The 17,371-nt window shown below is 36.8% G+C and overlaps 1 protein-coding gene across 50 annotated transcripts in view; it reads left to right on the forward strand.

Moving 5' to 3' along the window:
• Positions 1 to 17,371, forward strand: part of MAP2 (microtubule associated protein 2) — a 308,002-nt gene that overhangs the window by 219,790 nt on the left and 70,841 nt on the right. For all 50 annotated transcript variants that reach the window (XM_063647868.1, XM_063647903.1, XM_054478052.2 and 47 more), the window contains one exon: positions 7,329 to 7,613. In XM_063647868.1, coding sequence (XP_063503938.1) covers positions 7,352 to 7,613 — 262 coding nt within the window. In that variant the 5' untranslated portion in view covers positions 7,329 to 7,351. The remainder of the gene's footprint in view (positions 1 to 7,328; positions 7,614 to 17,371) is intronic.

The following is a 17,371-nucleotide window of genomic DNA, read 5'->3' on the forward strand; positions in this document are numbered from 1 at the left end:
GGGAATAGAAGAAAATAAGGGAACAGATGTATTTCCTGATAGTCTAATTATCAGAAATATGCAAAATAAGCTGGGCATGGTGGCTTATGCCTGTAATCCCAACACTTTGAGAGGTCAAGGTGGATGGATTGCTTGAGCTTAGGAGTTCAAGATGAGCCTGGACAATATGGCAAAACCTTGACTCTCTAAAAAATACAAAAATTAGCTCGGCATGTGGCACATACCTGTAGTCCCAGCTACTTAAGAGGCTGCTTGAGAGGCTGAGGTGGGAGAATCACTTGAGCCCGGGAGGTTGAGGCTGCAGTGAGTGTGATTGCACCATTGCACTGAAGCCTGGGCAGCAGAGTAAGACCCTGTCTCAAAAAATAAACTAAAATAAAGATAATAAAAGAAATCAGCAAAATATAGGTTATCTTATTTCTAAATTACAATGTAAATTAATTTATTATGCATATTTTTTTGCAAGAGGCAATCACATCACAAAAGACAATGTTTCAACAGTAGTGTTACAGATTTGCAGGGAGACTTTTTGGCTGCCTATGAGCAAGTCCAAATTGTTTCTTACACACAGAAAAAGAGGAATTCATTTAAGTATCTAGACACATACTCAAGTAAGATTTTAGAATTTTTAAACATAGAGCATTACAGTCTTAGGCCTGGAAAATGCTAAAAGCAGATAGATTTAAATATAAGAAAATCCTAATGCAGTAGAAATTGAATTATTAATGTTCCAGTCAATACTCTAGAAATCTGATAAATAACAGCAGTGATGACTAAAAGACCTATGCATCAGCTACAAAATGAGTTTCCAGGAGTCTACATTAATTATCATATTAGATAAGGAAATTTCTATTAAGTGATTGAAAATTGGAATATGTCTGTCCCAAAATTGTTTTGCCATAGTACCCATGTTTTATATTGAGCTGGATGTTTCCTTTTCTTCTTTCTTCATTCTTTTGTTGTTGTTGTTGTTGTTGTTGTTTCTTCCTGTTTTTTACTTGCTTCTCTGTCTCTACTATCGCTTCTATTTCTTTACTAGAATTAATAAAATCATTTGGTTACTTATTGTATTAGTCCATTCTCACATTGCTATAAAGAAATATCTGAGACGGGGTAATTTATAAAGAAAAGAGGTTTAGTTGCCTTGGGGTTCACAGGTTATACAGGAAGCCTGATGCTGGCATCTGCTCAGCTTCGGGGAGGCCTCAGAAAACTTAACAGTCATGGTAGAAGGCAAAGGGGGAGCAAGCACCTCATATGACCAGAGCAGGAGTAAGACAGAGTGAGGAGCCACACAGTTTTAAACAACGAGATATCATGATAGCTTACTATCATGAGGACAGTACCAAGGGGGATGGTGCTAAACCATTCATGAGAAAACCACACCATGACCTAGTCACCTCCTACCAGGCCCCACCTCCAACACTGGCAATTACATTTCAGTATGAAATTTGGGTAGGAACACAGATCCAAACCATATGACTTATTAAATTCATAATTCATGGTACCAAAACCTTTTAATTAAAATGAGGCAAAGTACTTGTTTTACTCAACAGTATTAAACATGTAAGCATTAAGTCTACCTAAAAACAAAATTGAAGAATGTTACATGTTAAAAAGACCAGAAAATAATTCATATACCATTTCAACTTGAAATTTAAGCTCTAGAAATACCATTCTATTCTGGTTATATAACAGTTTTATTATGCTGATATACTATGATACAGCTTAAATCATCAATATGTTAGAAATCTGATCAGTACCAAGTCTCTTAGTTTGGCTCACATCATTGGAATCAAAGGTTAATGTCAGATCAACAAACACTAAAGAATCTTAGATTTTTCATAATTTTCCATCAGTGAAATTATTCAGAGTGCAGCAGAGATCAGTGGTCAAAGGTTGGTATGAAGACATTCATGTTGTTGTCAAGAACATTAGAATGAAAAAAACAGATCTAAGGTTTATCAAGGGAAAAAGCTAGAATTTTAAAAAACAGAAATTTTAGCTTTTGATGAAGTAGAAATAAATGTGTACATAGAAACTCTCAAATATCAAGACAAAATTGTTTAACAACCAAGGTAGCACACATCAAAGCTCACCACTCAGATTCATAACTAACATTTCTGGTGGCACAATATTTTTTCTTTTTTTTAATAATATACCTTACCTAGAAAGAATACTTGGGCCCTTTAATATATAGCATAATAGTCATAATACAATAAAGTCAAGTGTAATATCTCACCCTGATATCAATAGATGTTTAAACGTCTTGAATTTTTTTTTTTTTTTAAACAGAGTCTTGCTCTGTTGCCCAGGCTGGAGTGCAGTGGTGTGATCTCAGCTCACTGCAACCTCTGTCTCCCAGGTTCAAGCGATTCTTCTGCCTCAGCCTCCCAAGTAGCTGGAACTACAGGCGCACACCACCACACCCAGCTAATTTTTGTATTTTTAGTAGAGACAGGGTTTCACCATGTTGGTCAGGCTGGTCTTGAACTCCTGACCTCATGATCCACCCGCCTTGGCCTACCAAAGTGCTGGGATTACAGGCATGAGCCACCGGCGCCTGGCCATGTCTTGGATTTTTAAAAAATGCTTATCACACATAACAGTATTCCCATTATATATTGACATGTGTGTTTTGTCCTAAAAAGTAAGATTCCCGTTGCAATATATTATAAATTGTAAATCATTGTTTTAGTCTTAGATTTCCTTGCTCACATTATGAAGCTAGGCTTTGCAGGGAAGAGAAATAAGGTGGCCAAGACGGTGAAACCTCTTCTCTACTAAAAATACAAAAAAAACCACAAAAAACAAAAAACCGGGCCTGGTGGCGGGCACCTGTAATCCCAGCTACTCAGGAGGCTGAGGCAGGAGAATCACTTGACCCCAGGAGGTAGAGGTTGCAGTGAGCCGAGATTGCACCACTGCACTCTAGCCTGGGTGACAGAGCAAGACTCCATCTCAAAAAAAAAAAGGAAGTTTAGGTAGCATCTCAGCTTGCTCTATCAAAGCAGGGATTTTGGGGCAGATGCTCAGCTGTTTGGCAGTTAGGAGCAGTTAAGATCTGTGATCTTTTGCAATTTGGAGAGTTTCCCATTGCACAGTAGGAATGGAATGTTAAAAATTCCTAGTATCTCACAACAAATTTTTTAGTAGATTTGGAGAGAATTTGTCTTTGTCTTCATTTTTTTATTTGTATCTTTATTTGCTTAGAGACAGAGTCTTTCTCTGTCACCCAGGTTGAGTGCTGTGGCATAATCATGGCTCACTGTAGCCTCAATCTCCTCGGTTGAAGTGATCCTCCCACCTCAGTCTCCTAAATAGCTGGACCCAGCTAATTAAAAATAATTTTTTTTGTAGAGATGGGGGTCTCACTATGTTGATCAGGCTGGTCTTGAACTCCTGGACTCAAGCAATCCTCCCACCTTGACCTCCCAAAGTGCTGGGATTACAGGCAAGAGCAACTATGCCCAGTCTTTATCTTCTTTAATTGCACATTCACATGGTTTTCAAAGAGATTTGGGTAAAAATAATATTACATCAGGAAGAGGAAATTAAAGAAGGCTATGGTACTTTTAACTATGTTGAAAATACCATTTTGAAGAATAGAGATAATCTATGACCCCAAAACTTTGATTAGAAGTATAAGTGAAATTTATCATCTTATGGGTGGTATTTTAATAATATTATGTTGTGATTATGAATGAGTGTGGCCAAATAGTGTCTCCTTTTGTTCAATAAACTTTTCCCTAAAACAGAGGCAATCTTTTCAAGTTATATTTTCTGTAAAAGTAGTTTTGTCAGAGCCATGCTAATTTTAGTTTGAAATCTCCTAAAATAATCACTACTTACTAAATGGTTAGACTATCTTCTTTCAAAAAGCTCAATAAATTAAAAAGTAATACCTGATTAATCTGCATACATTTTAAGGAATATTATCTGAATAGTCTTACCAGGAAGTTGGGTGATACCTTTTAGGTAATAATTTTTATTTGTTTGTGATTCTGGTATTAAGCGAAATCAGTGTGGCTAGCAGCCGTTTCTTCTTCCAAAATTAGTTTTTATTAACTAATTTTAAAAATTCAAAACTCTAAAGCATTAAATACTAAGGAATTCATTTTTTAAAATATCTGTCCTCTTGAAAACAAATTATCTTAATATTTTAAATGGATTATTACCAAGTAGCACTCTCTCTATTTAAGTGTTGGTTTGTTAGGTTTAAAATAAGGATTCTTGGTCACTGAGAAATCTGTTCCAGAAAGCTCTATGGCAGGGGGATGAGAGAAGTCAAATGTAACTGAGAGTTGTGGGTGCTTATATTGTTGTATTTGCTTTTAATATTTGGTGGCTAGAACTCCTAGAGTTAAACATGGACTAAAGTACAAACCTAAATATTTCCCAGATCCTCTTGGGGATGTTAATAAATATGGTGTTAGAAAAAGTTTTGTGGCCAATTGGTTTGGGATGTTTTGCACATCACTGCCTTTGCCTGAGATTCAAATATCCAGTAGCATATCAAAAGCTTTCAGAAGGCTCATAGTGTTCCTACCCACGTAGCTTAGCATCTCATCTGAACACTTTACCTCTGTGGTCTTCCTCCCCAAAACACAAAACTTTAAACTAATCATTACAAAAAACAGACAGATCTCAATAGAGGGGTATCCTATGATTTATCTGATTAGTACTCATCAAAACTTTCAAGGTCAAGGTCTTAAAGGAACCTAAGGAGACATGAGGACTAAATATAATATAGTAACCTGGATCAGATCCTGAAACGAAAATGAAAGACATTAGGTAAAAACTAAAGGAATCTAAATAAACTATGGACTGTAGTTAAAAGTAATGTATTAATATTGGTTCACTAATTATATAAAAGTACCATACAGATGCAAAATATTTCAAATAGGGAAAACTGTATGCAGGGGGTAGATGGGTAATCTCTGGAGTATCTGCTTGATATTTTTGTAAATTTAAAACTGTTTCAAAAATATAAAGCCTATTAACTCAGAAAAAGCTACACCAACAAGGCATGTTATTTACATGAAACTTTTTCTGTTTACAATGTTCTCTGTGTACACAAAATAAATTGGGCCATATAAGAATATGGAAATCTTAATTAAGCTCTTTGGTAAAACAAACAAACAAAAAAGAAATAAAAGCATGTAAAGATTAGGATACTGAAGTAGGCAAGAATCTATCAGTAAAATGTTGTGATCCAAAAGGTCACAATTGGAATCTAGATAATTTCCTCAATCCTTTACATACATGAAGATGCCACAACTCAGCGGAAACACAATGCTTAGGCTACCCAATTAGATCTTTTGATATGTGACTGGAAGAAAATGGCAGAATGGAGTGTAGAACACTGCAGAATGGTTTTTATAAAAAGATGTAGCTAATTTTTCAGTGTACACAGGGAGAGGTTAATTCCGAGGATGCTCTCTTCTCATTAGGCTACCATGTCTGGTACATTTGCCATGCCTGTCTTGGGATATCCACTCATCCCTACACAATATCTGGGGACAGATTTGCAAGTAACTCTCATTATTGTACTCACCAAGTTTTCAGGCTCCTATTCCTATGCCAATGTTGTATATGTAATGAATAATGATATAATTAACAAACAATAACAAATGTAATAACTACTGTTTATTGAGCATGCCAGGAACTGTGTTGAGCCCTTTATTTTATTCTGTTTAAACTTGGTAACAAACCAATAAACTAAGCATTGTTCTCATTTAGTAGATGAGAAAACTCTCCTGTGCACACAATTCTTTACACATAGTTAGTGAGGTAGCGATACTCCCTGATTTACTCATAAGCCCTTCAATCAATGTTTTAAAACCTAAATTTTTACATCCTGTTTAAATATGTTCTTAGGGAAGATAAATAGAGCTGTTTTGGGAATCATTTTTGGGAGAGATTTGGTGCTGTAGTCAAATTGGCTTAAATGAATTAACTCATCTAGCTCTTCCTGCTATGAACAGAAAATAGAGAGAGCGGAGGATAGCAACAAAATTCAGTTAAAAAACCCCCAGACAAATGCTTGTTAGTAATCTGATGGGAAAACTTACTTTATTTATACTTTCTCCAAACAGAGCTTGGTAGTAAGAAGTGGATTTGTCTTAATATAATTTTTACTTACTTGTTTGGAGGCCTTTGCTTGAGATACTTTTTTGAAAAAAGGAAGATGTTCTTAGTTTCCATCAAAGACAGTATCGCCTGTGTTGTCATCTTTACTGTGGAGATGATAAGCCATCAATAAGGCTACATGGTGGGCAACAGCTTTCCAAAACTGAGAGGTGAATCACCTCTTTTCAATTATACATCTAAACTTGGTAATATCAGCTTGTAAGAGAAGGTCATGCAGTATCTTCCATCCAAATAACATGTATGGAACACCTCCTCCACAACTCATTCATCCTTTGCTATAATTTACAACTTCCTGTTATATGTCAATGGTTTTAACTTTTTCAGATCTTATTTGATTTAGCTAAGAAATAATGCCATAAGATAGGATGTAGGCCTAATGCTATATTTATTTCCTTTCTCTCTGTAAGATTTACATTAATAGAAAATGTCATTTCCTCTTAGTCTATAGATAGGGTCCAGGAAAGTTTATCAAAAAATTAAGTTAAAGCTATCTTTCTTTCTTTTTTTTTTTTATTATACTTTAAGTTTTAGGGTACATGTGCACAACGTGCAGGTTTGTTACATATCCAGAAAAGTGTATCTGCCTTTGGCTTTAATTGAACACCCTTGAAACCAAAACGGCTAATATGTTAGTTATTGTCTTTTCTAGATCTCACTGAAAGTCATGATTTAAGAGAGTACATGGGATAATTTTTCATGGTATAGAATTCCTGCTGTCATTCTTCCTCCCACTTTTTCTAGCCAGTTTTCTCATACTGCAGATTTTCCCTATGCTGAAGGATTCCTTGACTCTACCATACGGTCAACATTCAAGACCATAATTAAATGAAAGTTCATTAAGCTGTGTACCTAAATGCCAAACACTAGTTTTTTTCATTGTTGTTTGTTTTTTTTTGTTTTGTTTTGTTTAGTTTTTGTTTGTTTACAAAAAGGAATATGTGTAGAATGACATTGATCTTATTTTAAAAGAACTAATATTCCAGAAACGGTCTGTAAAACTCAAGATGAACTAATTGACCCATTCTTGATATTAAACATAGGTTATTGTACATGTTTTCTTTGACTATAGAAAGCCACGCAGTTTGCTATAAATTTTTCCTATCTTGGTATAACCAATGTCAGATCAGAAAATTTCCCCAAAGTAATAGCTACTATTTTTCCTCTTTCAATTGCAGGAGAAATAACAAGGCATTGAAGAATGGCAGATGAACGGAAAGACGAAGCAAAGGCACCTCACTGGACCTCAGCACCACTAACAGAGGCATCTGCACACTCACATCCACCTGAGATTAAGGATCAAGGCGGAGCAGGGGAAGGACTTGTCCGAAGCGCCAATGGATTCCCATACAGGGAGGATGAAGAGGGTGCCTTTGGAGAACATGGGTCACAGGGCACCTATTCAAATGCCAAAGAGAATGGGATCAACGGAGAGCTGACCTCAGCTGACAGAGAAACAGCAGGTAACTAAGGGCTCTGCTGTCACCAAGTGCTTGCTTTGTGCTTTGAAGTCAGTTTAGTCTGAAAGTGAATTAATATACAGCACTGATCCTCTTTCACTAGTGCTAGGACTGAAATGCCAGTCAGTCAGAGGAAATAAAAGAAGAGAAAAATCATGGCAACTAACTTGACATTTCCCCACATTAGCTGTATTCTCAATTCCATTCCCCTATTTAATTTTTATCACGTGAATTTTTGCAGGCTGAGTATATGTGTATTTTGCTAGAAACTGTCAGCATTTTAACTCACTGAAAGAAAACTTTACAAATAGTTTTTTTTTAATTCTCTTAAATGACCTTGGACCTAAATCCAATGGATTGATTAGAAGCATATTTTTTAGAGCAGAAAAATGCAAAATACGTAAATACATACTGTAATTTTTTTAACCCATCATTCAACAAACTACAGTTTAGCTTTTCTACATGCAAGGCATTGTGTTAGCTTCTGTGCCAGTGCATGTGCAAGAAATGGTCCCAGAACTTCATGGATCAGATGATCTTGGAGCAGACATGAGACTTGTGCATATGTTTATTTGGATACAAAGCATAACATGTAAGTGCCACATGAGCAGTATAGAAAGGCAAAGTTTAAAGCAGATTATTTCTACTTTGGGCCAAAGTCCCCAAATTGTGCACAAAATCATCTTATCATCTTGGGGTGCTGCAGCAAATTCACAAGAATACAACAAGATATTTTAAATATTTAAGGGGAACAGTGATAATATCTGTCAAACACTGCCTGAACTATTAGCTCAAGATAGTTCACAGTTTCAACATTACATTACACTATATTCCTTTAATATATCATATCTTTGCAAAGATAGATTTTCAGCAGTTGTTCTGATAAAAACAAGTACCCTGCAGAAATCCATGTGAAATGGAGGAAGAGAGTGATAGTGTCCAACCTGATTCCAGGATTTGAGAAGCTGTGCAGTGCCCCACAGGCACATACATTCAATTAGTATGAAATTGTGGTTGAGAATGAAATAAAAATATTATTTGCACATTTCATGGTTACAATGAGGATTAAATAAGATAGTAAAGTGTACAAAGTGAATGGCTCAAGAAATAATAACTATTAATTTTATTATTATTGGTGGTAGTGGTGGTATCAATATGGATGACATAGCACTCTTGATCAAGTAATATTTTTCTATAGCTGAGTATACACAAATTTAAGAGGCTGGAACTTGGGTGTCAGGAGCACTAACTAAGAGGATTTTGAAGGGATTGCAGCATGAGGAGATGAGAGCATGTTATAGCATATTGGTTGTGAGGAAGAAAAGAGTTAGTGTGCTATGTCAAGGTTTTTTTCATCATCGTATCTTGCAGCATTAGACCTTCAATGTTCCATAAATGTGTATTGAGTGAGTGAGTGAATTAAGGAATAAATGAATAAATTCAAAAAGAAGAAAGTCCTCTTCACGTTAATGGTGAAAACAATTGAAAAGTCTTACTTTGTCCCTTGGGCTCTCACCAGTTGACTCTCAGTGCCTGTTATGAAGGCTTGTAATACACTAAAAAAAAAATCACTGCAGTGTGCTTGGTCATGCAGTAAAAACCAACAACATTCACTATTTCATCTGTTCAGTGGTCTTAAGTATTTGAGAGCATCAGCAAAATCTATTTGTCAAGTCAGTGTGTTATCACCAGCTTCTCTGAGAAAATAATATACATTTAAAAGAGGCTAACAGATGTTTCTTTTAAATGATGGGTTTAGGACCATCCAGAGTTAATTTTAAATTCAGCTCAATGTGTATCAAACACATTTGGTATTAGCTTTTGGAGATTGATTACAAAGGTTTTGTATGTATGTTCTGAGTGACAAAAATTGTAAACAGTCAGCCATGGGCTACCAGGGTGATAGTCAATCCAAACTAAACTATGGTGTGATTTTTAAATTAACTTTCCTCTAGAAATAACCAGCCAAGTATTGAATCCGTGAGATACACGTGTGTAGAAATCTATAGAAAAAGGAAAATGTAAAATAGTATCTTTTCATATCTACAGAGGATGTTCCAGTGATGAGTTAATGTGCAATTAAGTTTATTTCCAAACTCTAATTTAACAAGTAACAAATTTTATCATTCATGGTTTATTGACAGCTGTTTCACAAATTGTGTAATAAAAATCATCTCCAGCATAAACAAATGCTCTTAAATCCCAAATATGGTATTTAGAAATGCTATCCTTTGGTGATGGAGACTATAGATATGAGCTGGCATAATATTTTGATGTGATTATTTTAAAAAGGACCAGGGATCTATACATCAGCTCACTCTTTTATACAATCTACCAGTGTATTACCTTTTTCCCTATAAAGGATATTTCTCAGAACACTGTTAGCGTGAGGCATTTCTCAGTGACATCAGGTCCATAGCTATATGTTGTAATATCCAGGACATTACTGATTAAATCCAAAAATCTTCCTTCTACTTTCCTTTTTTGCTATAGTCCCCTCTTTGCATTTTAAAATAATATTTTCTCCAAGGTTGTTTCTTTTTAACCATCTATATAAATAAGATCACATGATAAATAAAATGCAATCGTCATCTTCTTCCCCCTTTTCTCCTTCATTGGAGTGGGCTCACTTCAAGCAAGATCCTTACTTTTTTCTGCCTCATCCACTCCTTCAATGTTCATCTTCATTATGGGCAATAATAATTTTTAAAGATGCAAACCCATAATCGGTGTATTCTTGATCTTATGCACTGACACCAGAGGGTGGGAGAGTGGAGAAAGTTAGAAGGCAATAATAATTTAAATTGGCTGGGTGCAGTGGCTCACACCTGTAATCCTAGCACTTTGGGAGGCTGAGGTGAATAGATTGCTTGAGCCCACGAACTCGAGACCAGTCTGGGCAACATGGCAAAACCTCATCTCCAAAAAAAAAAAAAAAAAAAAAAAAATTAGCCGGGTGTGATGTCACGCACCTGTGGTCCCAGCTACTCGGGAGGCAAAGGTGGGAGGATCACCTGAGCCCAGGGAGGTCAAGACTGCAGTGAGCTGTGATCAGGCCTCTGCACTTCGGCCTGGATGACAGAGCAAGACCCTGTCTCAAAAAAATAATGATAATAATAATCTAGATTTTGTCCCCTTTTTTATGATTTAAAACTATCCATAAAAAGAATTATTTGCTCAACTATAGCATAATTTTTCATTCTTTAAGATTTTTTCTTACCACTAAAGTGTCCTTTTTAGAAGCCATGCCACAGAAGCATGAAAAAAAGAAAAGAGAAACTATTCAGCATCTAGCCACTTAGGAAAGCCGTTGTTATAATAAGTCTAAAGCGTAATTTTTATCTTTGTCTTTGTTTTTTTGTTTTAATTTTTATTTTCATGGATTCAGGGGGTACAAGTGCAGTTTTGTTACATGAATATATCTCCTAGGGGTGAAGTCTGGGCTTTGAGTGTACCCATCACCTGAATAGTGAACACTGTACTCAATAGGTAATTTTTCAACCCTCACCTCTTTCCCACCCTCCCGCCTTTTTGAGTCTCCAATGTCTGTTATTTCCATATTTATGTCCATGTGTATTCATTGTTTAACTCACACCTGTAAGTGAGAACGTATGGTATTTGATTTTCTCTTTCTGAGTTATTTCACTTAAGATAATGGTCTCCAGTTCCATCCATGTTGCTGCAAAGGATATGATTTTATTCTTTTTTATGGCTGCATAGTATTCCATCATGTATCTACACTACATTTTCTTTATCCAGTCATCCACTGATGGATGCTTAGGTTGATTCCATACCTTTGCTATTGTGAATGGTGCTGCAATAAATATATGAGTGCAGGTGTCTTTTTGATATAATGACTTATTTTCCATTGGGTAGATACCCAGTAGTGAGATTGCTGGATCAAATGGTAGTTTTATTTTCAGTTCTTTGAGAAATCTCCATACCATTTTCCATAAAGGCTGTAGTAATTTAACATTCCCATTAACATTGTTTAAGAGTTCCCTTTTCTCTATAGCATTGTTAACATCTGTTGTCTTCTGACTTTTTAATAATGACCATTCTAACTGGTGTAAGATGATATATCTCATTGTGGTTTTAATTTGCATTTCTGTGATGATTAGTGATGTTGAGCATTTTTTTTCACATACCTATTTGGCCATTTGTGCATCTTCTTTTGAGAAATGTCTATTCATGTCCGTTGCTCACTTTTTAATTGGATTTTTTTTTTTTCTTGTTGAGTTGTTTGAATTCCTTAGTCCTTTGTTGGATGCACAGTTTGCAAATATTTTCTCCCATTCTGTGGGTTGTCTGTTTACTCTTTTGGTTATTTCTTTTTCTGTGCAGAAGCTTTTTAATCTAATTAAGTCCCATTAGTCTATTTTTGTCTTTGTTGCGTTTACTTTTGGGGTGTTAGTCATTATAATTCTTTGCCTAGGGCAATGTTCCAAAAAGTTTTTCCTGGGCTTTTTTTCTAGGATTTTTATAGCTTGAGGTCTCACATTTAAGTTAAAGCATCATTTTAAAATTGTTTTCCAAAGCGTAAATAATAAGAGTAATGGCTTGTAATAATTCTTTCCTCTCTTTTCTGTGTTATCTTTATTGAAGAAAGCAAGAGGAATGCATTTTGGTCCCCACAGAGTTTCAGCTCTGAAGATAATTAGGAGCCTCATCCTTAAGTTTCAGTTCAAGGGTTGGGGCCCAAACTTGTATTAGAACTTGTATCAAGATCTTATAAGAGGGCAAAGGGATTATTTGTAAAATTTGTAAAATATTGAGTGGAAAATTATTTTAGAAAATGGAAAGTGACCTTTCAAATTTTAAGGGCACAGAAAAGCAATTGATTTCTGTAATCATTGTGCATGTGACTTAACAGTGTAATTGGTTTTGACTTCATCTAGTATTCCCTTAACAGTATTATATCAAATCCTATCTTTACGGTGCCTGTTTATAGAATCATTTTGAATATGGTACTTTCTAGCAGCAAAAACAGGGATGTGCAAACAAAGTGGTGGTTCTATGTTTCTGACCTTGCTCTAAAAAAGTAATAATTTTGCTGTTGCTCACTTTTCATCTAAAGAGAGGAAAAAATTTCTTTTTTTTTATTTTTTATTTTTCTTTTTTTTGTGACGAAGTTTCGCTCTTGTCTCCCAGGCTGGAGTGTGATGGCATGATCTCGGCTCATTGCAACGTCTGCCTCCCGGGTTCAAGCGATTCTCTTGCCTCAGCCTCCAGAGTAGCTGAGATTACAGGCGCCTGCCACCAGGCCTGGCTAATTTTTGTGTTTTTAGTAGAGACAGGGTTTCACCATGTTGGCCAGGCTGGTCTCGAACTCCTGACCTCAGGTGATCTGTCCACCTCGACCTCCCAAAGTGCTGGGATTACAGGTGTGAGCCACTGCGCCCGGCTGAGAGGAAAAAATTTTCTAATTTCTATTCATCCCTCAAGGATTGCTTACAAAACTATTATAGAAATATATATAAAACTACAGCTTAGAAATGTGTATAGAATTGCAAGCTGCCATAATGCTCTTCAGTTTATAAAGCACCCTCATATCTTTTATCTCATTTCATCCTTTTGCAATTTCCATGAGTGTATCTGTCATTAGTGTCTTCTTTTTACAAATAAGAAGACTAAGGCACAGAATGGCTGAGCAACTTGCCCATTATTACTCAGTAAGAAAGTGAGACAGGTGAATTGTGAACACAGTGTTCAGGAACTTTATGCAACTCTCTTCTCAACTGTCCTATCCTCAAGAAGTGGTATGGATTTTTTTTTCTATAGTTTATAATTTACTTGGCTTTATAAATATGCTACTCATTGTGAAAGCTTTCAAGACTTTTTTAGATGAGCGTATTTTTTTCTTGCTCTCAGGATTAATTTTGCAAATGTCAGGATTTGTTCTTTATTAGAAAATAGTGGTGAAATCAGCTACTTTTCTATCACAGTTGTGGATGATGTGATTGAAAGCTGGAAGGGACCAGTGAGATGACTTTTCACAGTAGATCATATGACTACTACCAGAATGCAAGTCTCTTGCCCTACAGACCAGTGCTCTTTCCACCATCCCCATCTGCCACATTCAGAACAGCAGTTAGTTGCAGCAGTTATCAATTACAGGCAAAGCAGACAATTCTTCTATTCCAGAACTGCCACATTCATGTAATTTTAAGTGATATGATATCATAACTTTATTCCTAGTTTTCAATCTGAGTAGACAAAAAGGGGAGGCAATTTTGAGATGTTTATTGATACTAAAACACTTTTAAAGTATTTAAAATCAGGCTTTGGTGATTTTTGACTATCTTGAAGTACAGTGCTGTGAAGACTAGTAAAAAAAAAAAAATGCTGATCACAGGCCCGGCGCGGTGGCTCACGCCTGTAATCCCAGCACTTTGGGAGCCAAGGTGGGCGGCTCACGAGGTCAGGAGATTGGGACTATCCTGGCTAACACTGTGAAACCCCGTCTCTACTGAAAATACAAAAAATTAGCTGGGCGTGGTGGCGGGCGCGTGTAGTCCCAGCTACTTAGGAGGCTGAGGTAGGAGAATGGCGTGAACCCAGGAGGCGGAGCTTGCAGTGAGCCGAGATGGCGCCACTGCACTCCAGCCTGGGCGACAGAGCGAGACTCCGTCTCAAAAGAAAAAAAAAAATGCTGCTCACAGTAGAAAGTGCCTACGTGACGATCAAAGGCCAGTATCAGCAATCGCCTTGGATAAATGTAAAGATTAAAAGGCAATTCCTCACTATAATCCCCACAATTTAACAGGATTCCTGTGTCTCCCCATCATTTCCAGGCATGCTATCCAGACGTACCCGCTGCCAAAGAGGCAGGAATGGAAAAGCTTTTCCAGGCTTTGCGTTGTCACTTTTTCAGGGAGCTCACCATGGGAACTATGTCTTCTAAAATCTGGCCCTACACTATCACGTCCACGTAACTCCAGCAGCCAAGTGACCAACACCCAGTTATATACATTTATTGTTGCTGCAATTTTTTTTTTTTTTTTTTTTTTTTTTTTTTTTTTTTAAGACGGAGTCTAGCTCTGTCGCCCAGGCTGGAGTGCAGTGGCGCGATCTCGGCCCACTGCAAGCTCCGCCTCCCGGGTTCACGCCATTCTCCTGCCTCAGCCTCCCAATAGCTGGGACTACAGGCACCCGCCACCACGCCCGGCTAATTTTTTTTGTATTTTTTAGTAGAGACGGGGTTTCACCGTGTTAGCCAGGATGGTCTCGATCTCCTGACCTCGTGATCCGCCCGCCTCTGCCTCCTAAAGTGCTGGGATTACAGGCGTGAGCCACCGCGCCCAGCCTGTTGCAATTATTATTTTTTTTTATTTTTATTTTTATTTTTTTGAGACTGAGTCTCGCTCTGTCGCCCAGGCTGGAGTGCAGTGGCGCGATCTTGGCTCACTGCAAGCTCCGCCTCCCAGATTCACACCATTCTGCCTCAGCCTCCCGAGTAACTGGGACTACAGGCGCCCGCCACCGCGCCCGGCTAATTTTTTGTTTTTTTTTTTTTTTTTAGTAGAGACAGGGTTTCACTGTGTTATCCAGGATGGTCTTGATCTCCTGACCTCGTGATCCACCCGCCTCGGCCTCCCAAAGTGCTGGATTACAGGCGTAAGCCACTGCACCCGGCCTGTTGCTGCAATTATTAAGTTTGAAAACACATGAAGGAAAAGTTTGGCAGCTTTCACATGCAAAAAGCTGAATATGCCTTTAATAAAGCTTTTCTCTCTGTTCTGCTTTTCAGTCTCAGAAGATTCAAATCTACCTTTTCTCACCTCGCTCTTTCTCCCCTGCCTCCATTTCTAGATTCGCGATTTACTAATAGGAGTCAGCATCCCATTTAAAATATGGCCTATTCTATGTAATACGATATTAATTTATGCAGAGCAAAATAGCACTGAGCCATTTCTCCTGCAAAATGACTAAAGCCATCCACACAAACCCCCCAAGCAAATAAACAAGCTCGCCTAACAATGCGAGAGGTTGCAGCTTTTCCTTTCCTAGTTGCCATGCCAACCACTCATTGCTCTGGCTGCCATTTCCCTGAGCTCCGCAGAGAGAGGAGTGTGCAGAGCAGAGATATTTAGCATTCAAGGGTGGATCTGCAGAAAACCACACAGCCTCACTGCGAAGCATCTGGGCCTGGTGGCACCGATGGATGAGGACAGAAAATGGGGATCTTTTCAGTGTTTTCCTTCTAAAGGTTAGGCATCCGGGGCTAGAAAGAGTGAGAAAGACAAGGATTGATAGAAAAGGCAGTTCCACGAGGTTTGTATTGTCACGTTTGCTTTGTCCTATGTGGTCTCTCTACTAGGTGAAGCTGGTTGTGGGGATTAGCTTCAATCATAATATTTGGCTTGGCTTGTTGATGAATAGGATTTGAACCTAATTTAGGGCTAGCTTATATGGATATTATAATAAAGAATTGTGTCTTTTATTCTTGATACAATATGAGGTTGTATATAGCAGGTATTGCCAGCCACAGCTTTTGATATTTTACAAATTAGAGGAAAAAAACCAACATCAGATAAAGTTTTGTTTCATTGTACAGTTATAAGGTAGTTTGTCCCATAAAAATCTGTCTTTGCTCTTTAGTCCAGTCTTAAGGTAGGATGAGATTTTCTTAAGACGGTAATTCTTAATCAATATATGAGGAAAACTTGGTTTCTCAAGACTTGTTTTCATTAAACCCTATGACTCAACAAATTGAGGTATGATTTTATTCCTTGGAATTTTAATTGCCTACAAACACTTCAAGTTGTGAAGAGCAAGGCTCTATCTAACACAATATAATAGGATATTTAAAAACTGAGGTTAATTGCATTCACATATACTTCTGTGTGTGTTCCTCAAGAAAATTCCTCCCATGCACTGTGGAAATCAGTCTCGTTTCTTGTCTCGCTTTGTGCTAAATGTCAGAACTACATCACAAACGCAAAAAGTATTTTCTCAGACGTTTTGGTCCACTGACATTTTAAAAATTATTTTGTTGAATTTGAATCTTAATGAAACAGATTTTTGCCAATGACAGTTCAGACCTATTTGTGAAAATTATTCTTTCTAGTTTGTTTTTAAGTGCAAATATAATTTAATTATCATTGTAATTTTTACTTGACCTTTCTCTCATCCTGTATTTTCCAAGATCTTGTTAAGTTTGCTCTCCTCTAATATGCTGTCACGTTTTGTCATATTTTTCTTTTAATGTTTTTCAATTTTTTTGAGATTTAAAAAAACCTCCATTTGGATAAAAATTAAAAACAATTCTTAAATTCTTTTTTTATTTTTAGCGAACAGATGAAAGTAATAAGTAATGGGAGTGAGTCTTCTAGATTCATTTTTGGACGTCTAAGCCTTTGTTTTGGTTAGGATTATGCATGGCCTTTATCTGTCCTTTGTTATATTTCGAAGTATTTTCTCCTCACAAAAGAGAAAAAGAAAAAAAAGATAAGATAAAAAATCTAATACTTTTGAACAAATAAATTACTCAAATATATGAGACTATATTTCTTATCAAGCAATAATGTGTTTTTAAGTGTGAGATATATATATACACATATATATATTCTTTGATTATATTACTTGTGTATGTCTGAGAAAAATATTTGCCATTGTATGCCAAATGCTGCCTTGCGGTTTAGAATTGGGTTTGATTTTATTGCGGTTGGGAGGTTATTAAGTAGACTGGAGAGTACCCAGCAGTTATCACTCCTCTTTTTTCCCCTCCAAGCTATTGAGATAAACTGACTCTGCTTCAG

Source organism: Pongo pygmaeus, chromosome 11, assembly GCF_028885625.2.
Source record: "Pongo pygmaeus isolate AG05252 chromosome 11, NHGRI_mPonPyg2-v2.0_pri, whole genome shotgun sequence".
Lineage (NCBI taxonomy): Eukaryota > Metazoa > Chordata > Mammalia > Primates > Hominidae > Pongo > Pongo pygmaeus.